This window comes from Poecile atricapillus, chromosome 16, assembly GCF_030490865.1.
Source record: "Poecile atricapillus isolate bPoeAtr1 chromosome 16, bPoeAtr1.hap1, whole genome shotgun sequence".
In the NCBI taxonomy this organism is placed as follows: domain Eukaryota; kingdom Metazoa; phylum Chordata; class Aves; order Passeriformes; family Paridae; genus Poecile; species Poecile atricapillus.
In genome coordinates, this window is record NC_081264.1 from 2,203,398 (window position 1) to 2,228,047 (window position 24,650).

The 24,650-nt window shown below is 47.5% G+C and overlaps 1 protein-coding gene across 1 annotated transcript; it reads right to left on the minus strand.

Annotated features, from left to right (window-relative positions):
• Positions 1-6,152: 6,152 nt before the first annotated feature.
• RFLNA (refilin A) lies at positions 6,153-17,200 on the minus strand. The gene is made up of 3 exons (XM_058851799.1): positions 16,991-17,200; positions 8,168-8,277; positions 6,153-6,486 (listed from the first exon to the last, which is right to left on the minus strand). Exons 1-3 carry the CDS (start codon positions 17,198-17,200, stop codon positions 6,153-6,155), a joined length of 654 nt encoding a protein of 217 aa, XP_058707782.1.
• Between the last annotated feature and the right edge of the window lie 7,450 nt (positions 17,201-24,650).

Here is a 24,650-nt window from a genome sequence, read left to right on the forward strand (position 1 = left end):
CATCATCTGCTTAAATTTACAACATCCAACTAGCACAGTAAAAGCCACTAGCTTAGGGGTTAGCTCATCTGAGCACTCTTGCCAAAACACATATCCTGCATCTAACACTGCTTTTGCTGCTGAGGATTTAGCTGCCACCTCAGGAATCTTCATTGGACAGCATTCACATTTTATGGTTTTATTTAAATAGCAGGAGTGGATGCACATGTCCTTCATCTGGCATTTGGGTGTCCGGCCTGCACAAACCCTGCCTTCTCCTGTGGTGTTTCCTCAGGTTCTTAGCCATGAACTTGTCTCCCATCCTTCATCCTAGGAGCAGTTCAGCCATGATTTGTGTCAAAAAGCTTGGGATGAGGACACAGGCACATACCCTGCAGCTGAAGCAAGCTTCTTGCATAACATGGCTTTGCTTCTCCTTTCCATTCCTTAGAGTTTTAGAGCCATTTTCATCCAAGCCTATTGACTTCATCCCTATAAATCCAATGATTTTTCCATAAGGATTAGTGTCAGATTCTCCCTGCAGACATCTTGGGTCTTGGAAGACAAAGGAGTGCTCTACTAAGGGCTGGCTGGTGAGCCTGAGGCATTTACAGCAATGGCTTTAAAATGCACCTCATGGCCAGGCAGGGCTTTAGCCCCAGTGCAGCTCATCCACCATCGTGATTTGGGAAGCCAGGACACAGGAGGGATCCCAGTAGTGCACTAGAATGTGGATACTTGGATATGAAATAAGCATTGTGTGGGTTCTTCCTGCCTTTGAAGGCCAAGGAAAAGCTGGGAGAGGAGATCCAACACCAAGGCTTCGTAGCTGGGTAGAACAAGATTAAGATGAAGAGGGAAATTTAGAGCAAAGAAATGTTCAAACTGACAACCAGGGAAATCCTGAAAAGTAAAACTGCCTCTGAGAGCTCCTCCTCAGCTTTTCAGCTTTCCCTGGGCACACAGAGCAGGGTTTGCACATCACAGCACTCACTGACTGTGCCACAGCCACGGGAGCTGGGCTGAAATCCACAGGAAGGGATGGACACACCAGAAATGTTCCCTCTGGATGCAAAAAGGGCATTAGGCACCAAGTAAAGGGATATGGAAGAGGAAGGAAACTCTGCATACATCAGCATGAGGGTTTGAGCATTTTATTACGATATATAAATTTTGTCTTCTTAAATTACTCTCTATGAGTTGAACAGAAAGGGATTATGGTGGAGGAAGGAATATACAAAAATAAAAGGATATTGTGAGCTACTGCATCACCACATATACAACAGTAAAGTACTTTACAAGCACTTAGAGAATCAAACTTACAAAAATAAAAATATGACACATCCTTATGGATTTCCACCACTTATAAGTTCTCTTCTTCCTTCTCTAACCTTCAGACACCTTTCAATCCCATCCTCAGGTCACAATTCACGTGGTAGGATACTTTGCTCATTTTGATGGCCATTACAGCATCTGAAAAAGAATTAGTGCCTCCCAAGACTTATAAAATCTAATGGTTATAGAGCTTTAGGGGAGATGTTCAGAACAGATCAATTTGTGAGTGATCAGGTGATCCTCAGGGAGCAGACTTTATCTGGCAGTAAAAATCTGAATATCCCACATGAAGATCCATCATGCCCTATAAAGCATTCCCCCATCTCCACAGAGGCACAGCTCTGTGCATGTTTGATACACACAGAAAGTGCCTCGTGAGCCTGGGGAATGCTGGTGCTCACAGACTTCAGCAGGACTGAATGACTGTGATGGAGGATGGGTCTGATTTTGTTTCAGCTCTAAAAAAGGCAAAGATGCCTTCTCCTATAGGGAAAGAGGCAGGTTAAAACCACAATGCCTAAATATCCTAGCTCACAGTGTTCACACACAGAACCATTCACCTCTATGTCAGACTCACACAGTCTTCAGTCTTCGGTTTGCTCTACAAAGTCTTTTTTTGCACATCAGCCTTCTGGTGACCTTTCCCATTTTTTTTAAGACACACTCAACATAAATAGTAAATAGCATTCACTTCTCTGACCAGCAGCTCACTCAAACACTGCTTTCAACACCCAAACACCATTTCAACAGTCTCAGAAAGTTTGCACCCAGGGTGCAAATCTGTCTGTATTTCACATTGAGGAAAGTAGAGCTGGCTTAGGAAGGAGAAAAAAAAAAAAAAAAAAGAAAAGGGCAAAAACTAAAGACAAGCAGTAAACTTTTGGTCAAAGTTGTTCTCTGCAGTTTGTGCAATGTATTCCACAGCTTCTGAAAGTTCAGTATTTGGTTAGGGTTTCATCTTTTTGGCCCCAAATGCAATGACAGAAATGCAGGCAGATCAGACATGAGCATGCTCTGTTGCATTCCAGGGCAAGAGAATTATAGGGATGAAGGGGAGAGAGACCCCCCACCTTTGAGAGAGGGACTTTCCATATTATAAAAAACAATCTTCACCTCATCAGAAAAGATAAAGGCAGTGTCTGACATTACCCATCAGGCTTGCAGAGCTGTGGGCAACATACACATCAGGATCCTGGGGAGAAATAGTGTAGCCACAGTCCCAGCTGTTGAAGGAAACTCACTTTTCCATGGTCTAAATTTATCATCTGTATCTTTGAGAAAATATACAGGGACAAAGATCTGTTGGCCGAGATTAACAACACTCCATTTAAAAGAAAAGCACTTCCCTAGTGGGACTAATTGTTCCTTTTGGATGTACAAACACTCTACAGGTATGGCAAAAGGCACTTCTTGGCTGCCCAGAGTGATTTTTCACTGGCAACACAAAAATACAATTCTGTTTCTGGTGTTTTTAAGCAAACCAAAAAAAGTCCTTGCTTTTCCCAGTCATGAGTAAGATGAACTTTGGCTTTTGGCTTTTCTACTCCTTCCTAACCCAGCCCAACAAGCCACAGGGATGGGAGCAGCAGGGACAGAGTGGGCAGGCAGGTTGGGATGTGTGCCCAGGCAAAGGTGAAGACTTGACCCTCTGTGGTTTCCTTGACCTCAGGAAAAACAAAGTCCCTTTCCAACTTTCCAGCTTTTGCTTAGAAGAAAAGCAGCTTGTGATGTACCCATAGGAGATACCATATAAGAAGGGATTTTTCAAAAATTTCTCCAGATCTCAGGCACTTGACAATGTCCCAGTTTGGATGTGGTCCAGGGTGATAATCCAACCATAGCCACCATGGCTACACAGCTCAAAATGTGTTCAGCAGCCTAGAAACCCAAGCTGCTTTCTATCTTCTTTTTTTTTCCCCTAACATGGCAAGACCAGAAACACTGCTTAAACTCAAAGGAACAGGAGCATGTTAGGTCACTTCTAGTGTATTTGCAGAGAAAATAAAGCATGAAGCTTCAAAGAGGTCTGGGCTGGGTGTGTGGGATGCTCCAGTGCCAAGGATGCAGCCCTGCACTGCACCCTCCAGGGGTCACATCCACCTGTGAGACTTTGCCTCAGCAGCTCCTCTCCCTGTGTGGTGAAAGTCCAGGCTGAGGTTCAGTTTCTCTGCTGGATTTGTATTTGCACACTAGGTTTTTTTGGCTTGCTTAATTGACTGTTGCAGCTGATATTTAGGAAACAGAACAGTGGACAGAGTGGGCAGAAACCTGCAGCCTGTCATGATGAAAGGGATTTTTCCAGGGAAAACCTGTCTTGCTCAAAGACCAGCATGATCAAGAACAGCAGCTCTGTGCTTGAAGCAGGGGAACAATCCAGCTGTTAAAAGGAGCAAAGCCTGATGTGTGGTCAGAACAGGGAGAGTCTGGCATCGCCTCGGCTCTGAGGTCAGCCTGTCTCTATCAGTCCACTCTGTCATCGTGCAGGGATTTCCTGGGTGTGAGTACTGGCCTTGCTTTTGGACCTGGATTAACTGCTGTCAGCTTGGGAACCTTCCCTTTGGCAGACTCTCGGGGATGCAGGGCCCTCCAGAGCCTCCACATGTGCCCAGGGAGGCAGAGGGGTATTCCCCCTGCTCCCAAGGCTCGCTCAGCAGCCTGTGGCCAGCAGGACAGACCTCAAGATGAACTAGCACAGAAGTGCCATCACTGGCCACACCACACTGGGACCACTTTTGCCCAAGCGCCAACTCCCTGCTGCCTAAGCCAGCTCTCCTGTTTGCTGGAGCCCTGGGGAGAAGTGTTGCTTCAGGCATAATAATCCCTCTGGAGGCACATGCTGCTTTTCCAGGCTTTGATGCTGACAGACAGTGACAGCAGAATCTGACCAATAACAAATATAATCCTTGTTTGTGTTGCTGTAAAGAATTCAACAGTAGGTGGAAGCCTTGGAAATCCTTTGAGAGGTTTCTTCCTACCAAGTCCTAACTCCCAGTAGAGAGGCAGAGTTCAGCACTGCCATAAAACACATCTTTCAGCACTAATGATGCTTCAGCTGTCAGGATTGAAGTTTGTATTTAAAGACTTTATATTTACCTCTGGTGGAAAAACTGCTACATTTTAAACAATAGAACTCTGTTTCATAAAGGTCACAGTTCTGGTCACATTTACCAACTGCTCTATGAAACTGACGGAAAAAGTATCTTTATATGTCACTAATTTTATTATTTTTTCAAGTTTTTCAGACTTTTTTTTTTTTAATCTCAGTGGGTTTGTGCGTCAACTGTTCTGGGCAATCAGCTACATCTTGTTGACATTGTTAATAGGCTTTCTGACTTGGCTGCTCAGCTGTGTTCTGAAATAACTCCATCAGACTCACAGCAAGTCAGGAACAAAATGGAAAGTTTAGAAGAGAGAAAGCTGGAAATTAATTTCCGGAGCTGTGTGGTTATTTCTAAGTCTGAGCAGCATGCAAAAATTCTTGGTAAGATTTTTGGAGACAATTCCCTGCTATTTTCAAAAGTTATATGTTTGTGGGAATCCAGACTCTTGCAGATTTTCAGCAAGAGACCAAAGTGAAGATATACCAGGAGATGGGATTCATGAGTGAGGAATATTCTACCTTAGGATGGCTGCACTGGCTCCTGCTCACTGTTTCTTTGTCTTTTGGAGACAGTTCAGCTGCTTGCAAAGTACCTGTTTCTAGTGCTATAGCCCGGCTAATTAAGGAAAATCTGGATGGATTTGAGCTCTTCAATCCTTCAAGCTATGCACAGAGAAAGTTTGGCTGCTCCTCTACAGGCAGAAAAGCTGCCCATGCCACAACTACGGAAATTATTGAGAGGGTGAGTTAACCCTGCCCTGGCTTCAAAGAAGCCAGGGAACATCTTCCTGCTCTACACTCCTCTCTGCAATACAGCCACACCCTGAAACTCAGAAGGGCTGCTAGTGCATACAGATCCCTTAAATAAGGTGTTAGAGGCAGTGAACAGCATGGCACGCTTGGTCTGACAATGCTTTTGATAAAAGGGCACTGGGCTCCTGAATCTCTCAGTCACTTTTAGAAACTTGCCCTTCAGCTGTTCATTTTCCTCAGCCTCCCTACTTACTCCTGGCTGGGCTCACAGAAGATGTGTCTGTGCATCAGAGCAGGCCTTTCTCCCATCTCCTGGTTGTGCTGTGCCTTGCTATGGTATACAAACATCCAGCTGCTTGCAAGAGCTGGGGAACCTGTTCAAATCCTTTTTTCTTTGGGGTGACAGTCTCCACTCCTTTCAGGAAGTGGGGTGACTGCAGTGCTGTAATAGGGCAGCTCTGTTGGAGCAAGCTGTGATGTACTGGTACAAATAACCACCTCCTCTGCATTTCAGCTCTGAAAGAGATCTGGCCTGGGGTGGGCTGGGCTGACCAGACGCTGGCTCTGCAGTCGGTCTTTCCTTTGCAGGCACCAAAATAGCTCTGAAGCTTACAGTGACTCTCACCTATGTGCTAGACGAGAACTACAGAGCTCACAAGGCATCATTCTGCTATGGGTAACAGGGTCCTTTGTCATCTTGATTTCATCTAAACTCAAGCCAAAAATAGATATGCTCGGGGAAAAAAAACCAAAACCAAACCCCAAAATAAAATCCAGATCATGAATGTCAGGAACGTCGCAAAGTACAAGCCAGCCTCTCACTGATCAAAACCATCCTGTGCCCTGCAAGCCTCCTCCCAGCCAGTTCAGCCTCGCCCCAGAGCTGTTCTGCAGCCATGAATATTCAGTTGCCACCGAGCAAGGCCCAGGCAGAGCGAAGGCCGCGGCCTCCCGGGGGTCGCGCGGTTGCCAGCGGCGGGGCGGATCAGAGGCTCTCGCTGTACATGACGCACGGGTTGGTTTCCTCGCAGAGTTCCAGCTGCACGCTGGAAGCAAACCAGCGCTTGGCACAACCCAAGCTGTAGTTGAGGGTGGTCCGGTAAATGTTCTTGGCACGCTTAGGGAAAATGATGGTCGTGCTCTGAAACCTCACCGGCTTCTGGCGGGGCTCGAAGATCAGCTGGGACTTGTAGTTCCGCCAGGTGCAGTTGGGAGCGGCGATGATGGTCTCGCTGTAGGTGGTGACGGTGGGGATGGGGCCGTAGAAGATGTCATCCCGATAGTGCTTCTCCGAGTCGTACTTCACCTCGGAATTGCACCTACGGAGGACAGACAGCAAGGTATGAGGAGCACAGCCCAGGCAGCAAAGGAGGAAAGACAGGCAGGACTCTTCTCTAACCCTTTGAAGCTGGTGGCATTTACCACCTCTTACTGCACAGACACTGGGGCAGATGCCAGCTCCACAATCCAAAGCCTGGATGAGCCTTCCTAGAAGAGTACTCTGTCCTGCTGGGGAATCTTGTTGGAACCCCACTGTGAATCCATCCTGGCATTTCTGCAGTGTGGTCATACCAGGGCAGAAAACACCTTTGTTGCACAGGCTGCAAGCAATGCTTTTCTTCCTCTGGTTTTCTCCATGGGTTCCACTGGGGCCTCAGCTCAGCCCTGAGAGCTACACTGGAGGCAAACACACTGTAATGGACCTGTCAAGGCTGTTTGTCTTTTTTCTCTATACCACCTTGCTGTCATTGAACAAAGATGCCCAAACCAGCTAAAATCTGAGTGCTGGGAGATGAGGTTGCTTGTTGGAGCCTACAAAAAAATCCAAGCAATGCTGAAAGAGCAGGTAAAGCAAATGGATATTGTGGGCTATGGCTGCCCAGCCACTGGTGTCAAAAAGAACTGGCCACCTGAACTGCCAATAGATGAAGAACCACAAAAGGTAAGATGTCACAGCCCTGCCTTTTTTCAGCAGTCATCCAGAAAGGATGTGCAGACACCGGGCCAGAAAAAGGGCTTTTTCTGCAATCCCTAGCCATGGAGAACAGCAGGATTTCCACTGGTTTTCCCCGCTCCCCAAACGCTCCTCCAGCAATCAGCAGCCAAGGAATGTGCAGCTCCACGTAAAAAAGATTAAAAGCTGGGTGTGTGCTTGTCATTACCTCCACCCAGAGGGGGGCTGACTGATTGTGCACCGCGTGTAATCTGAGCTGCTGTAATGTATTTTGCACAGCTAGGGTGTAAGCAAGTCATTCAGCACACATAAAACAAGACTCCGATGTAATCACCATAAAAACATGCCCGCTGGCAGTTCCTCAGCCAGCAGCTATTTACTGGGGTACATTTCCAGAGAGACTTTTGCATAGGTTTGAGGGGCTTTACAATCCTCCCACTGTCCCTGCCCCAAGCTGTGTGTAAGTGTTCCATGCTGTTTGCAGGGTACATTCCACATCAGCAAAAGAGCAAAAGAAGAGCAAAGACCAACATTTATCCATCGGCCACAGCACCAGCCCCACAGGAGGGCAGAACATCTCCGTCACTGGCTTGAGGGACCATCTCCTCACACGGAGGAGCTCATTCAGTCTCTGTGGGATGTCTAATGTTGGTTTCTCTGTGGCAAGAGTGAACAAAAACAGGTGGCAATTAGAAGGGTGTTGCTTCTTCTGAAGATACAAGTCATCTGGGAACAGTATGAAGACCATCAGATTACTTAGTGGAAGCCATCAAGCCCACAGATGGTAATGGTTTTCTCTCATAGCCTTGGATTTTAGCTGGCCTTGGAAGGAAAGCTGCCTTCTGTTAAAACTCCCTCCAGTTCTTGCCTCCTCCCCTCTGCCTGTGCTGCTATCAGTGGCTTTAATTCAGGAATTACCCTCCCACCTGTCCTTCCCTTTCCACCAAAATAACCATGACTCCAATTTGTGAACACATTTTAATTTTTGGCAGAAGCACCAGAAAAAAGACAGAAATCCCCATCTACCCACCCAATCCCATCTGTACCTGATTTCCTGCACGGGCTCAGGGTTGACCTCAATGCTTTCTCCAAAAAACACCGGGTACATTCGAGGCCTTATCTCTGGCATGGACGGGTTCAGGAGCAGATAAGGCATCTGCAGGGAAGGAGAACACAGCAAGTGTTGGGACACGACAGATGGAGCTGGCACAGTTCATAACGTGCTGTGGCTGGCAGCTGAGCAGCCTAACACACCTGGACTGTCCTCACCTACCACCGCCTCCCTCTGCCCCAGCACACCTCCCAGGTACGTGACTGTGCCCACACCTCTGTCACTTCACGCTGCAGTATCTGTTTGTCAAAACTTAACCTTGCCTTTCCTTCTTCCTTTCTTGCTTCTCATAGGAATTGCAATTGTTTTCAAGTTTTCTTTAGCTCTGATATTGCCTTTACTGCTTACTGTTTCTAAGACTTAACAAGTCAAGTCTTAGAAAGTCAAAGTCAAATCAAGACTTTGAGTAAAGTGATTCAAAATATGTCAGCATGGAAAAGTGCTCCATGCCTGACCTAACAGCAATAGGGCCTAAAGCTGCTGACTTGAAGGATGTGGGTCTACTGAAGTGAGAGGTGTGTATGTATTTTTATAGATATACATACAAATATGTACATAAAATCATGTATCCCTTGCAACAATCCAGCAGAGGAAGTGATAGACTTGCTGTTCCTGAAGTCTACGTGCCAAAAATGTCTCTTGTGCTCCAAAGGACATTCTTGTTAACCATAAAACTGAGGGTGGGGTGAGACACTGGGGCACCTTGTGGCCTCTGCAATGCAGGAAGCCAGTTGCAAGCCAGGACTTTATAATGAATGGAGCAGCTCCAATTCAGGACACCAAAAACTGGATTTTTAAGACTGACTGCACCATGAACTTACTCTGACAAATTGTCACAGGCCAGCCTAGGCTCCTCTGCCCACCACTAAATTACTAATCCCACTTCTCTATACTGGAGTGCTCCTAAACACCAATTCCCACATATGGAGATCCTGTGTCTGGTGCCTGGACCAAACCCAGCAGTTAATTCAGCCTAATCCTGCCCTCCTGGAAAAATGTCACTGCAGGTTTCAGTCTCTGCCACTACTTTTCTGTCAGCAGATATTTATGACGCACAGGGACACAGGATCTCTTTAAAGGAGATGGCTGGCAGCCTCTGTGCAGGGTCTGTAGAGGGCTAGTTGAGTCTGCTTTCCTCTGCTGGTTTGGGCCTTCTGCCTCAGGCTAAGACAAAAAATGTCACTGCTCCATCTGAATTTGCCAAATTCTGCGTCCCAAAGCCACAAATATGTTTCTTCTTTTCGTACTGAAATACCCCTGCATTTTGCAACTGTGTAAAGTTGTACTATAAAATGGCCAACTCCTCTTTGTGATTGAATATTTCTGTTCCATTGTCAAAACAGAACAGTATCTGCATAGTTATGGAAGGAAAAAGGAAACAAAATATATATGTTCACCCTCCCTAGCAAACACTGGCCAAAAGGCGAAGTTCATTCCTGAATTGCTTTCAACACTCTTGACAGGGGAGGGCAAGGGCAGTCTTTCTGGTCATAAATAAAGCTCTTTGCTTCTGAAATGTGAATTGTTTACATCAGACAAGCCCCAGTTCACAAGGGTGCAGATGTCCAGCTTGTAACAGTCTGCACATGGCCAGAGCTCTTTCTAAAGACATTTTGTACATAAGAAGAGGTTCATTTTGGGTGCAGGAGTCAAACGCCATTTGCACATGCTCATGAGCTTTGTGAACAGCAGGCTGCCCTTTGGGGGTTCACCTGCAGAGGGATGTGAATTGAATGAACTGGTGAAGGAAACAAGGCTTGGGGATACATGTCCCTCCTTTAAAGAAGCAATTTCAAAGAAGTGCTTCCAGGCAAACAAGCCTTCACACTTCTTGCTAACAAATGCTGACACTAAGTGTGCTCCAACCATCCCCAGGATGCAGGAGATGTTATGAAGTCTTTCCTGTGGCTTAGCAGGAACATTGCTGGGGCATCTGGCCCCCAGCGTGTGCATGGGAAAAGCCTTCCCAGCCCGCTGAGCGCCGGGAGTGCTGCTCGGTCAGAGCGTGGGCAGGGCGGCAATCGCGTCTGTGGAAAGCACAAGTCCCACAGCAGGGAACAGGAAACAAGAACACGCTGCAGAAACACCACCAGTGTGCACGGAGAGATGGAGGCGCTGGGATGCATCACTGATATCAATCAGAGTCAAAAATTTGCTGCTGAACTTGTGAGAACAGGATGAAGTGTTCTCCAGGTTAGTTCTGGATGGGGCGGTGATGAGAGTATTTCCATTGCAGGTTACAGTTAACCTTGCTCTGGGCAGGGAGGGGTGGCAAAAGGCATTTCACATGCTGTAGACAAGCACCAACCTCAGACCTGCAGGCTTGGCTTAGTTTAGAAAGCTGGAACAACTGTGAACATTGGGCAGGCCAAAGCCAGGATTTCTACTGCCTGTCGAGACCATTACAGACTCAAACCTCTCTTCTGTGAGCTGCTGCTGAAGTAACCTGGAATTCTGCACATGGAATATGTAAATAACTTACAAAGCATGGTTTAAAAATAGAGATCTCTAAGACCCTGCAGGCTGCTCACCAAACAGCAACTGATTTGCTTGCACAGCATGAAGGGGTCACTAAACAGCAACCACAGGTTTCACACAACAGCCACTGAAAGGCACTTCAGGTGACATTTTGTTTTCCCTCCAGTGATGTTCTGAAATGTCGGCTCCTGCAAGTCACCTGGAGCTGGGAAGCAAGGAACAGGGGATATGAGCTTTCCAAAAGATTTGTCTTTGGGCCTGAAATGTTATATGCTTGGCACATGTCAAAAGCTGGCTTTTTGGCAAGAGTTTGACACCAACTCCTTCCAATCTGCTTTAAGGAAAAAAAAAAAAAGTTCTGCCTGTCAAAAAACTACTGACTCAATTATTTTTCCTTCTGAACAGGAATGGCTGAAAGAAGAGGAGCACTGGACTGTTGAGCTCCCTTGAGAAAATGAGGATCCCTGGCTTGTTTCTAGGAATCACTTGGTGATCTCCAGACACTCCACAAATAAGGTAGGTTTCTGTTATCCTGCACTATGGATAGCCTGGCAGGAAGCAGAGCTTGCTGCACACTCCTGGGGGTCACTGATGGTGAAGAGGAGAAGCCCACATGACTTTAGACCAGTGTGTCCACGAGTGATCCATAGTTGAGGTCTGTCTATCCAAGGGTTGCTGTGCTGGAACGCTGCAGTGGGGACCTGATTCATCTGTCCCCGGTTACTGGAGCTGTGCTGGTACTTACCAGATGCAGCTTTGCAAAAGACACCACAACCCTGTCATCTTTAAGGACAGAAGGAGTCTGGTAGGCAAGGAAGTTTGAGAAGATAAAATGAAAGATACCAGAGATATCAAAAAAGCAACTCCTATCAAGTTTACAACTTGATCCAAGGTGAATATTAGGCAGTAAATGAGCTATTATTTTTATTTCTCTTCCAGTACATAATTTGTGTCAACCAGCAAAGAGTTACAGTACTATTAAAAAGCTGAAGAGCTTTCTTGTTTGGCTGCATTTTTCCCTCTGCCTTAACTCTGATGCCTTTCAGGCATGTAACGGCCTGGGTAGCTAAACTCTGCTTTTTGCAAGTAGCAGATAGATAAACACAGATAAAATTGGTTGCTGAACGGAATTAAATCTACAGCTCAATGACAGCATTGACTGTTCTTCAGCTGCCAGATTCCAGGCAGCAAAGCAAGAAAAAGGAAAGGAAATTAACGTGACTTGAAATAAATAAACCCCCAAAACCTTTCCCCAGAGAGCACAAAGAACCAGAACTGACCGACTCCTTTTGCTATGGTCATTATATGGAAGGCACTAAGATGTGGCATTAGATCTCCAGGGACTGTAAGAGGAAACAGCTTTCCAAGTGTCAAGGCCACAAACAGGATACAGCTTCCCAAATTCCCAGCTCCTAACTTAGCTAGGGCATAAGCAAATCTCTCACCACATTTTCCCACTATGGTAACATGTCAGGTCCATGAAAATGTCACTTTACTCAGCTGTTATTTACAGCTATAATGAAAGATCTGGCTGAGTTATTTGACACACATCTACATTCTCCGCTCTAGAAGATAAGCAATATTTGTTTAACAGACCATTTATTTTCCCAATATCTGCACGTATTGCACATTACGAGTAATTTATACTAGAGCCGGATGAGATTATATTGGGAGGTGATAACAGTAAATGCAAACCTCAGGTAGAAAGCAGGGCTTTATTATTTCAAAGAATTACATCCTTCCTGCTTATCTACTTCTTTTATTTCAAGTGGGAAATGCATGCTGCTTTGCTTATTGTCCACAGGGTTACATAGGGACACAATGGAAATTCAACAGCTAGAAGACATCACACTCAATGTCTTTCATCAGAGCCACACTTTTCAGAGCAGATGATGAGATCCTGGTGCGTGTTTCCCTGATGTGCCCAGAAGGGACATCTGTCAGATGAGGTGAGGCAGATCAAGTGAGGCCCAGAGCCATTCCCTGTCCTTCAGCAAGGAGGAAGAGGAGCGGGTGCATATCCAGAACTGGATGGGGCTGAGGCACAGGGAACAGCCAGGTGGGATTAGCCTTTGTCAGGAGAGGACACAGGCATGGAACTGAAGCTGAGGGAATTCCTGCAGGATCCAGCCCTGTGGGAGTGGCTCAGAAGTGGGTCAGGATGCCAGGCTGCCAACAAGCCCTGAGGCAAACCCTGCTGCGGTGCCAGATGGGTGCCTTGCTCCCCGAACCAGCCTGGGGCTTCCCCAGAGCTGCCTGGACCCACGTGGCCTTGGGAGTCACGTCCCCTGCCTCGTGTGTGGGCTGCAAGCTGCCTCAGGTCAGGGTGCTGGGCTTCCCTCTCACGTGTGCTTTCACTGTAGGTGTTGGCAGATATGGAAATTATGTATGGAAAACTTTTGATGGCCATGCTCCCCACCCAGTCCCTACAAGACATTCCTGAAGCACTTACAGTGCAGGACAAGATGGTGGCTCTGTGACCCAAGGGGTCTTCAAAATGCTGCATGTCAGGAAGAGATGTTCTGGGTTTTTTGGTTCTGTGTTTGTTTTTTTTTAATATGAGCCATTAATCCAACAGGGTTGGCACGAATGCTGACTTGGACCATGTTGTTGGGACCCCACTGTTGTCTGTGAAGGCTGTGCCAAGGGGTAACATCTCCTTCTCTGTATTTGAGATGAAGCTGGAATCTCCTCCCACCACCGAGAGTGATTCTGAATCATTCTTGCTGCTGAATGCATGTAGAAATTCCCTACAGCTGATTCACTGGGATATAGTCCCACAGAAGTCAGTGCTCACTGAGGCAGGCTGAGTGCACAAATACTTAAATCTTACAAAGTAAAAGGAAGTCACTGCAGTGGGAAAAGCTCCTTTCACTGTTGGGAAGGAACATAAAATCTGCTGCTTCAAGAAGGCACAATGGATAGTTCTGCAGATGGATGTGAGTCTGATGTCCCCTGATATCCATTAGGAGCTGTGTGATGAATGCAAAGCACTTATTTCAGCACAGTCCAAAAGCAGTTCTTCTAGCCTAAATCTCTATCCCAGGGCAAGAACTACAGGGAAAACTCTAAGCAGATATGGGTACTTTGATGTCATTTCATTCCCCATGCTTTCAGCAACTGCTTCTTTGTGCATATTATTAGGGATTTATTTTGTTGTACTTCTGTTCCTTTTGACCCAGCTTTACAGATACAGTCTAGAGAATTCAGTAACCCAAGTCGTAAGAATCAATTTAATAATGTTTCAGATTTAAAAGGCAGAACTAGGTAAAAGTCACCTTCTATTTTCCTTAGGATATTTGCACTTAAGCAAAAAACACTTGACAAATTCCCTACATGGACTTTATTTGAAGAAATAAAAGCCAATTTATCCTGCACTACAAGTAAAATGAAAAAAAAAAAAAAAAAAGGCCCTAAATGGTGTTGAACTTGTGGTATTTATGACTCTGGCCCTAAATTGCCTTTCATATTTTCTTGGATCCCAAAGCTGTTCCCAAATTGGCTGGTTAAATGTGAATAAATGGTGCATTGTCTTTGAAACAAAGTTGTGCTTATTAAAGAGCAGAGAGTTTACTTTTTCAGAGTCACAGTTAATAACACAGAGCAGAGAGAGCACAGATTTTACACACAAGAAAGTCTTCGATAAGGGCATGCAATCTCCTTTTAGTCTGCATGAGAAGGGCTGTCCTAAAGCAGAAAAATTTTGTAACATATTTGTGAAGCTGGAGCAAAATGCAGAAGAATGCAACTGGGTTCAGACTGGTGGTTTGATAGTTCTGCAGCAAAGTATGACACACTTCACTCTGATCTGGAATGTTGTCTCTTTCACCTGACAGCAATTTATTGTAAATGTACTTACTAGAACCTTGGCTGTTGGTGACTGAGCTTATATATGGTTTTATAGTATTCCAACACAAAGAGTGCAGGTTGTGTTCCTGGCTCCATCACGTTTATAAGCAAAACAAACACTAATATAACAGGCGATTAAAACCAGCATTTCTTGGTGTGCAAATAGCTGCAATTATTGATTTGCCAATTCTGCATGCTCTGATGAACAGCAGAGGAATAGACTTAAACAGAAGCACATTCATGGGTTGCATAACTCCTCATAGATCTGCAAGCCCTTGTAAAATGGCAAAATTAAAGCTAATTAGACACTGCAATTTAGAAGTATGAAGCAAGCAATGCTCTCCATATTTTTACTGCTTTAATATCAGCTGCAAGTACAGTATTTGCACAGTGGAAATGAGAGGAAGCGAAACTCTCTGTAGTCAAATAGAGTGAAAATTCCTATTTACTTCATTATTTTGCAGTCAACCCAATAGAGTTAAAGAGCAGAGCCCAGCACCACTCCAAATAATACAGTCCAACTGATTTCAGCATTTGGATCCCTGCAACCTTCTGTGCCTGTTAAGAGCACAGAATTCCATAAATTCCCAATGTATGGAACCCATACTCTAAGCAGGAGCCCGGGGTTACCCTTGCAATGTGATACAGAATTTGGAAACATCTACAGTGTGAGCTTTTCTGAAGTGTCTAAAATGTTCATGAACGATCAAAACAATCAAAAAACTTAATTTTACTTTATACAGATCACAGGAATAACTTTTTTTCCCCTGTAGGAGTCAAGCATTAAAACTCTCACTCCTAACACCCCATGAACTGAAATAAATTTTCTCATGTTTTTTCTTCTTCGATATCTAAGGACTTTCTTGGATGGTGTGGTGACCAACTGTCATATGACTGCATTGGAGACTGTCACATCCCCATTACAGGGTTTTTGCAGACACCTCCACCCCTGCTGTTTTCTGGTCCAGCAGCCTTCACTCACCTTCCTCCCCCACTTTATTTTACAGACACATAGCAACAGCCTGATCCTGCCAGCCGAATCAGAGGTGCGTGGGTAACTTTGTACAGAAACACTCCCATCGAGATGGCACACACGCCCAAGCATCTGCAGGTAGCGCTCCGTATCAGGAACTGCGGCGTTAGCAGGTTTGAGATTTGACTTTCATAATAACACCTCACGCCCTTTCCACTCTGAGGAGTTGTTGTTCATGGGGAAGATTTTGGCATGTTCAGGAGTAAAAGGCAGTTTTCAGTAACATGCTCAAAAGGCCTTAGAACTTGAGAAAGTGCGTGAGGGTATGTGGAGTCATTGCAAAATGTCTCTGTGGGAAAGAAGTCTTTAAATTGTCAGTAAACCATAGGTAGATAAATTTTTCTCATGGAAAGATTTTGCTGCAGTTTTCATTCCATATAGAAGCCAATTAACCGCACTGAATACACCTACAAACATCTTTTATAAGTGTTTAAAAAAAATTTTAAAGAGCCCTGGGGAAGAACTTTCATCATCCTTTAAAAACCTCCACTACCACTGCTTATGCTCTGAACGTTGTGTTTTAAAAACGAGTTTTATAGCTCAGGGATAGAAATAAACAAATAAAGCAAAATAATAGTCATAATAAATCTACCCAAATCCTACTCCACATTCAGCCACTTCACTGGCACTGCATCAGGCTGACCGAGACCTGCAGTGCTCTGCCAGCTGTCTGAGCTTACAAACCACTACCCCCGGCTCCGCTCGGCCGCCAGCAGACAAACCTTTCGGGCAGGCTCATGCCACAAAGCCCCGCTCCAGCAAAGGGCAGAGGCACACAGCCCTTCCCAGACCCTGTCCCGCAGAAACTCCCCCGACACGCATTCCTACCCTGCCCCAGCTAAAGGGCACTTTTGTCTTTTTTTGTGGGGCTTTTTTCCAGGGCTCCAGCAAACGTGGCTCCACGCTCCTCACAAACCAGATGTGGGATGCCAGGGTGTAATGATGGCTGGGAGCCAGACGCCCCTGCCTCGGTCCGGATGGATGCAGCTCCAACCTGTACCTATCAGGCAGAGCAGCGTCACTGAGAAACAATTACACTTTTCTGTTCCGAAGGTGGGCAGGGGAGTTTGGTTCAGACTTTGATTTCATTCCCACACCGTCGTTAGAGTTCACCCAGCCAAACTGCCAGCACTGTGAGCGTATCCAAAAACCCTGCCCGGCACTGGGCCAAGCTCTGCCTGGCACATCAGGGAGCTGCCAACACCGGACTAAGGCTGCTACGGGCAGCCCGGAGTGTCCCCGGCTGGCGAGGGAGGCACTGCGGGGGAACTCAGCCCAAGGCTGCCCAGGCTGTGGTCACAGGCGCCCTCCTGCCTGCCCCCCGCTCCGGGGCTCGGCCAGCCTTTCCCCCGCGGGGCCCGGAGAGGACAGAGCCCGGTGCCCGGGTTTGGCTCTTACCACTTTGCCGTCCTTGGCCTCTCGCCGGTGGCCCGGGGCCGGGGGGTCCGCAGCGCCGCTGCCCCCTGCTCGGCCCTCACCGGGCGACAGGGAGTAGAAGGGGGGGCTGGGGCTGGGGGGCAGCCCCGAGTCCGGACTGTCCAGCAAGCCTTCCCGGCTCTTCTCCTTCAGGCTCTCGTCCATCCCTTGCAGCTGGAGGTGACCTACCATGTCTGGGGGACAGCGAGGGGGCCGCGGCGGGAGAAAATCCTCCAGCGCCGCCCGCCGCGGAGGGAGGGAAGGGGAAGGGAGCCCGGGGGGCCCCTCCTGAGTCCCGACCGCCGCTACCAGCCTGCCGGAGCCCGGTGCTGCGCGGGGCAGCGCCAGCATCAGCCAGACCGGGGTGTCCCGGCCGCCTCCCCTCCACCGGCCCTGGCCCTGCCCGCCCGGCCGCCCCCGCCCTCAGGCGTTCCCGGGGAAGGGAAGCGAAGCCCGATCCCCCCGCCCAGCCCCGCGGGGACCGGCCGAGTTCGTGCGGCAGCGCCCGGGGCGGCCCCGCCGGCAGGGAGCGCTGGGCGCGGCGGGGGACGGGACAGGGATGTACCGCGCTCGTCCACAGCCTGCGCCGCCCGCCGCCTCCCGGCGGCTCATTTATCCGGAGAGGGTGGGAGGGAGCCGGGGAGCGCCCTCCCCTTCCCCCGGCCCCCCAGCTCTGTCCCGGCCGCGCGGTCCCGGGCGCTTCCCAGGCACGGACTGCGTTCGGCGCCGCCCGCCCGCCCTCTCCCTCATGAGGGGACGGGGCAGCCCCCGCGCACGGCCGGCCGGAGAGGGGTGTCCTCACACACCTACCCGTGGGTTGTGGCTGTCCTCTGCTCAGTCCCTTGCTGCTGTCCGAGTTTTCCCTCAGTTATGGTCCATTTTCCCCTCCGTTCGGATTTTTATCCCTCTTCCATCTCTGCACGCTCCAAGCCTGGGAAAGGGGCCTCGCTACATACAGCACACCATCATCGCAGGGGCACAGCTTCCCCTCAGTGCAGTTCCAAGTTTTCCTGCACTCAGAGCTGCTTTCCCCCTCAATTCTGATTTTCATCATCCTTTCACCCTCACACCCTCAAAGTAGCCTTTCTCCTCCGTGTCGTGGCTAGTGGGCATGAGGGAAGAGACTTTCAAGAGCCATCTTCGCTTTGAGGTGGCAAAGGGCAGCCTCACCAAGGCAGCAGGTCACCATGGCAGCCTTGGCTACCGAGGTACACACACCTGCCATATCCCCTCACGACAACCCTCACACCTCCTGCTCCCTCACGCCTCTTTCTTTGGCTCCACAGCTGCTGGTCCACAACTAAGGAGTTGGCATCCCTATCCCAGCCATTGTGTGGTCAAGGCCTCTAGCTAGGAGGAGCAGCGTATGCCAGAGGCACTGCCAGCACAGGGGGGAATGGACAGTCCATATTAACCCTCGGGCTTCAGAGAAGCAGCAGTGGTTAAACAGGTCAGTCTGGCTGAAGCCAATATGGTCATTTGTTGCACAATAACCGGTTGAGGCTAATGTTACCTTGTCCACAGCCCCAGCTGTGTTTTTCTCATCATGTTTTCTCTCTACATTGTCTAGATTGTGAGAAATCTGGGGCAAGCCCACTCATATGGCTCAGCTCAGTGGAGTTTTATTCATGGCAAATAGGTTTCCATGGGAAGCTATTGAAATCCAACTGGCCTTCTCTTGGTCAGAGTTATTGGCCCAGCACCCAGTGGAATGAGACTGTGTCTGTCTGTGCTACAAATTGGACAAACACAATGCTTGTTGTGGCAACGAATGAATATGTCAGAGTTCTGATACTGTAATTAGTGATAAAGGCTTCACACCCAAACCACGAAGATGGTGCAAAGTTGGGTTGAACCTAAAAGTGCCCCCACTGCATTCTCCTGAGGGAGCAGATCCCACTGTAGGGTGGTAAAGCTGGATTTGTTTAGATGTGTTCTTGCTCAAATCAAAAGGAAATTTGGCTAAGGACGTCCAAATCCACCTTTGACTGAAATGAGGGGCCCTCCTCAGTGTGACTGAAGTGATTTGTATGCACCGAGCTGTGCAGAGGAATGTCACTGATTTGTAAATGTCAAACAGGCACCAAGCAGCCCACACACGAACCTCAGTGAATTCTTACCTCTGACCCGCTCGTCGGCTCCAGCAGCTGCACAGGCGGATTTAGAGCCCCTTACTGTAAGGGCTCTCATGTCTCACACAGGCTATGGCTGATCTGAAAATGTCAAAGGGGACTGACGGTCAAAATTTCCATAAATTAGCCCCTGGCTTGCTACCTATCACATAATAGGATTCTCTGGCCAGTTAACACTGTGAAGTCAGGCATTCAGCCCAGCAGTTCCCCTGCAGTCCAGTTCCCCTGCCCCTCTCCTGAACTGGCTCAAGACCATGTGTGCAAGGGGAAGGAGTGTCTTCAGAGCTGCTTTCCTCCTCGGAGAAAAAAGGAGCAGGACAAAGAGACACTGGGCAGGGGTGAGTACACTGTCCTTTTGTCCTAGAAAGCCTTGTTTTAGTTTGGGGAACAGTTGAGGGGAGACTGTTTTTTCTGTTTCTTGTTTTGAGAAAACTGCAATCCAATCTTTCCTGGACCTAAATAATGTATATTTCTAAAGGTAGATTTCAGTACAACATGTTTTCAGCTCAGAAGTGGTTGTTATGGTTTAGGAGTTGTTGAGCTGAGCATCCCCCAGCACTGGTAGGGATGTTGACTTCACTTATGAGTGGCAAAACTGCTGTTGGTTCTGCAGGGCATGTGTGCACACACCTAATGTTGACATTGTTATTACGGTTGTTGTTGTTGTTCTGCAGCACATGTGTGTGCTGTGATGGTATTATTGTTATGGTTATGATTAGCAATCTGTTTAAAGTTAGTAGTGGGTTGCTCACCCAAGTTGGAGCTCTCTTGTGTAAAGCACAGGGCAGGCACGTGGTAAGAAATGCTCCTGTCCTGATGGTTGTGATGGAAATGACTCAGACTTTGGTCAGAGTCCTCCTAGAGTCACGGTATGTTCCTCTTGGCCAGTGAAAATCAGCCTGAAACTGAGTGGAAGATTAAGTGTGCAGACACAGGTAAAATTAGGTCTGGTGAAACAGGATTTAAATATTGCACAGTGCCCTATCGAAGGAGAAAAGGAGCAAAACAACAAATTTTTCATCTGAGGCCATGTTGTCTTACTGAAACCCTCCTTAGTTCAGCACTTCTTAATTTGCTAGAAGGAATCACTAGGGACTGGTGCATTCCTGTGTCTTGGCTTGGGAAAAAGGAAACTGGGCCCTTGTGTGTATGGTGGGACAAGGAGGAAGGAAAAGTCTGGAGGGGAGTTTTCTGAAGCAGCTGAGACAAACAGGTGCAAGCACAGTGGTACAAGGGCAGCAGTGTAAAGGCACAGCCTGGGGGAAAGTGGCCTCCACTACCAGCACTATCTCCAAAGCAAAAACCCTGCCTAGCTGTGAATTTGAGTGTAAAACAACTTTAAATAAGGAGTCAAGTAGCAGAAAACTAGGGAATATTCCAGCAGGACTGGAATCTGTTAAGATTCACTCTCTGGCAGTGGTGCAATCCTGACACCAACAATTAGAGGGCATTTTGAAGCACACATTTCTCAGAGCTTCTCCAACTTTTTTTTTATTTTCATTGATCTATTTATTATAAAACACAAAATCCCAGGCCCAGTCCCGAAACTGGTGGGAGGTCATAAGAAAGGAACTGTGTGGATAGTGAGGGCAGGAACCCAGACAGCCCTCCTGATGCAAGCAGCCCTGCTCCTGGATAAAAGCTGGTATCCTTCCTCAAATCCACTGGCATCCAAGCCTCTCCATGTTTTTATGAATCTTCTGCCTTCTGTTTTCCTAGCTATCCCCTTAGCTAGATTTGAGTACTTTAGGAATCTGCCGTCCCACAGACATGGCAGAGTGTCAGCATCACGTGCTAAGTTTCCTTCCACCGCTGCCAGGCTTGAAAGACAAATACAGTGAGGGAAGAAAGAGACAGGATACAAACACCTACATCAGGACTTTTTCTGAAGCAGGCTGGGTGGCAAAACGGGAAGAATGCTAGGAATGTCCATTCTGGTTCAGTGTTGAACCTGATCCTTGAGAACACCCACAGTGTAACTACAGTCCCAGTAAGAATGGCTCGGGCCACGGTTGGATGTAACCGCTCTCTGGTTCACTCCATAGAAGAGCAGCCTTCCCTCTCTGCCATGGGTTCCTGACAACAGTGTTGAAAGGCACCAAAGCAGCAGCATCACTGAAGGGAATATGACCACAGAGCAGGACCCAGGTACGTCAGACTCAGACCACCCTTCCCAGCACCACTGCGAGTTGTTCACCTCAGCCCAAAGTGATTCAGAGCACGAGGGCAGCAAACCACTGCTCACTGCACAGGTCCAGATGTGATACAAAGGGCAGGAAGCATATCCATAGTGTTGGACCGGGAAGCCACATGCCAATAATGATTAATTTTGCAGTGTGGCAGAGTTCAAATCAAAGGAACCATTCTGCCTGAAAAGCAGAGGCTATTTATCAGGAGATAAAATCATCTCCTGATAGGTCCACTTGTTTATTTTTAGGCAGCCCCCCTACATCAGAAATTTTTTCAACCTTGACTCCCAGGTCTTGGCTGTCTGCTCCAGTGAAGGCCACAGCCCCCTCAAGCAATGAATGCACCTGCTCTGGCCCTGCTACCCTCACCAGACAAACAGCCCTCCTAGCAGTGACTTGGAACAAACTGTCTGGCAGGAAATGGGAATGAAAAGCACAAAAATCTCCTTTTCTGGGGTCAGGAGTGCCTGTTCTTGGCAATAAATCAAAGGAAGCAAATTTCCTTTGAATAGCCTGGACTTGAACAAAGACGGGCCATCTCCCAGACAAGGCAGTAGACTTTGTGACTGCAGGAAAGAGGGATGATCTTTGAAGAGCATGCACAGGGTTGTATGAGAATGTTGCCTTTTCATATTTGACTGCAGCGTATAGATTTGTGCCACAATCCAGACAAAAACCCCCAACTGAACACTGTATTACAGAATGAGCAAAGGCTCTGGAGCACAGAAAAATTATCAAGACTTCTGCTGACCCTGCTTGCCTTTGAGTAGGGTGCCACATGATGAGTGTCCAATTGCCTGTGGTGTCCAGTCAGAATTCGCTGATATTGTTACATACCTGAAACAAAACACACCTCCCTGCCTTACTGCCCCAGAGAAGGAGCTGCCTGTTATCCTGTGAAATTTCCTCTGCTTGTCTGTCAGGGCTGCTGTGCTGTAATCTTGGAGGATAATCAACAGCGAAACCATTCATAAATCACAGCAAACAGAAAAGACGCCGATAGGGTCTTAAATTTCAAGCCTGTGAAGCCATCATTTCAACAATGACAGTCAAAGGGGAGATTAAGAATTCTTTTACATGGAAAAGTTTTTCTTGGAAGAGCAACCCTCTCTTTTGGTTGCCTGTAACTACAGTCATGTGGATTTGATTTTTACATGGCCCTTCTGCCCGCTTGCAGGGAATGCTCTGCAGCCCCAACGGGCCTGTTCTCGCACCAAACTGGCGTGTGGAGGGACAGCAGCGGGATTGGAATAAGGCATCAAAAATGAAGGATTAAGGCTTTGCCCAGTGCTAGCAGAGGCCAAATGGGCTGCCTGTTTGGGAGGCAGTGGCAAGATGTTCCAGACCCCTCTTGGCTCAAGTCCGCCATGCCTCTGGGCCCAACTGCAGAATGGGACGAAGACTGGTGCCTTGTTTTATGGTGCAAGTATTTGGAGATTAACCGTACTTGCACCTCATGGTGTTTAAAGCTGTGAGGGTATTGTGAAGTCTGTCACCAAAAAGGGAATGCAGGGCTGGATTAACACCCCACCTGGAGGGTAGGTGATCTGTTTCTGATCCAAATGGAGTCTTGTCTTGCCCTGTTCATTTGGACCAAGTGCTGTGCTAGGAAGAAAGGAGGGAGACTGCGTAGTTCTTGCATTCCCTGCTGTAGATGTTGACCAGCAGTGAGAGCCTGATGCAGGGGGAGCAGGGGAAGAAACACCAAGTGGAGGACTATGGTCTGTATGCATTTACTGTGCTTCCTCCAGATAGTCTTCCATTTATAGTGGGGATGAGGTGGCTCTCTGCTGGTTTGTTTACTCTCCCCAATTTCTAAACATACACTGTGCTTCCTACTTCTGCTTTTCTAGCCTGCTTGCTCTTGTGACAAACAAGGGAAAATATTACAGTGGGAAGGATGCTTCTGTTCCAAGCATGGTTAAAGAAGAGCACACCAAAAGGTACTCTGAAGAATTAAAAACTCTTTGAAAAAGCAAGTATTTCATAGCTTAAGATTTTCTGGAATTTTTTTCAAATGGCAGATGCATGGATAACTGAGGATAACCCTCCCCAAGAAAATAAAACACTTTTTTTTCAGATTTTTCTTGTATGCAACTATTTAAAACACAGGACCAGAGCAGAGATGTAAGCCTCACTGAACAGCTTAGAGATGAAATTCTTGACTCAACAAATAGGTGTCATTATAAGAACTCTTACGGTTTGTATTCTTGGCTAGTCTGTTGTGATAGTGTTGTGTCTCTTTGATTTATGACACATTATTCCCTCCTGTAATGTCTAACAGTCAACGGCACATTTCTTCTCCAGCTATCCACCCCATTTAGCACATTTATAAAGTTTGGAAGGACAACAACAGCTCTCAAATTGCCTTTTGGGATGTGGCACGTTGAAAACGGCATGATGCAGTGACACGTGATGGACAATGGGGGAGATGGTCTCATAGCTCTGTTTCCTCCTGCTCTAAATCAGGTATGACATGAAAGAAATTATTTGGCACCATATGGTGACCTGAGGATTGGAAGGCCGTCTTCTTCCAAGAGCAGTAGCTGTCAACCTGTCACTTGTGGAAGAAAACCAAGAAAAGCAATTCTAGTCAGCTTAAATTCACTGTAGAGGAGCTGTGTTGCTGCTGAGAGTCCGCAAATGGGGGGGAAAAAGTCAGAACTCACTGTCCTAACTTTTCAAGTTAAAAGTCTTTGGTTCCCATGCCTAAGCTAATACCCCTCTGAAAACCAACCTGAGCATTTCTCCTAGTGAGAGAGTGGGAGCTGAGAATGGATCCTTCCTGAAGGCTATGGGTCCATAGATGCTGCAACTCAGTGAATTCGTTGTTGGAGGTCATTTGCTGAAAAGTCTCCTATTTGTTTATCCTCATCAGCAGGCTCTTAGCAGATCCATCACGCACAGCCCTCCTCTGGGGCTGTCTAGGGGTGAGCAGGTGTCACTGGGAATCCACTCAGCCTTTTCTGATTTCCGTAATCAGAGGCAGAGTGAGCCTGACCTCTGTGTGGTGCTCAGAGGGGCTGACCCGGGTACCTCTCACCAGTGTCTGCTGTATCCAGCTGCTCAACAGATGGGGCTGAGCCAAACCCCCCGGCACGGGATTCAGGCTTGGGCAGGCTGGGCAGTCAGAGCTCTCTGCAGTCACTGAATTACCATCAAGGTTTCAGCGTTGGTGAATGGCCAAGTGTGGTCACCTGTCCCCTGGCAACTGGGCTGAGACCACTGGAGTCATCAGGAAAATTACTTTGAATTGATGACCTGCAGACTTAAAGCTCTGCAACCCAGTTCCCATTATGCACCCAGCTCCCATTTCCTTTT

What these genes read in the sequence shown, in the direction of transcription:
- RFLNA (XM_058851799.1), bottom strand. Translation starts at nt 17,200, where the DNA reads ATGGTAGGTCACCTCCAGCTGCAAGGGATGGACGAGAGCCTGAAGGAG. An exon ending in AGGCCAAGGACGGCAAAGTG is followed by an intron (nt 8,278 to 16,990) that starts GTAAGAGCCAAA and finishes CCTTCCCTGCAG; the next exon opens with ATGCCTTATCTGCTCCTGAA. An exon ending in GAGCCCGTGCAGGAAATCAG is followed by an intron (nt 6,487 to 8,167) that starts GTACAGATGGGA and finishes TGTCCTCCGTAG; the next exon opens with GTGCAATTCCGAGGTGAAGT.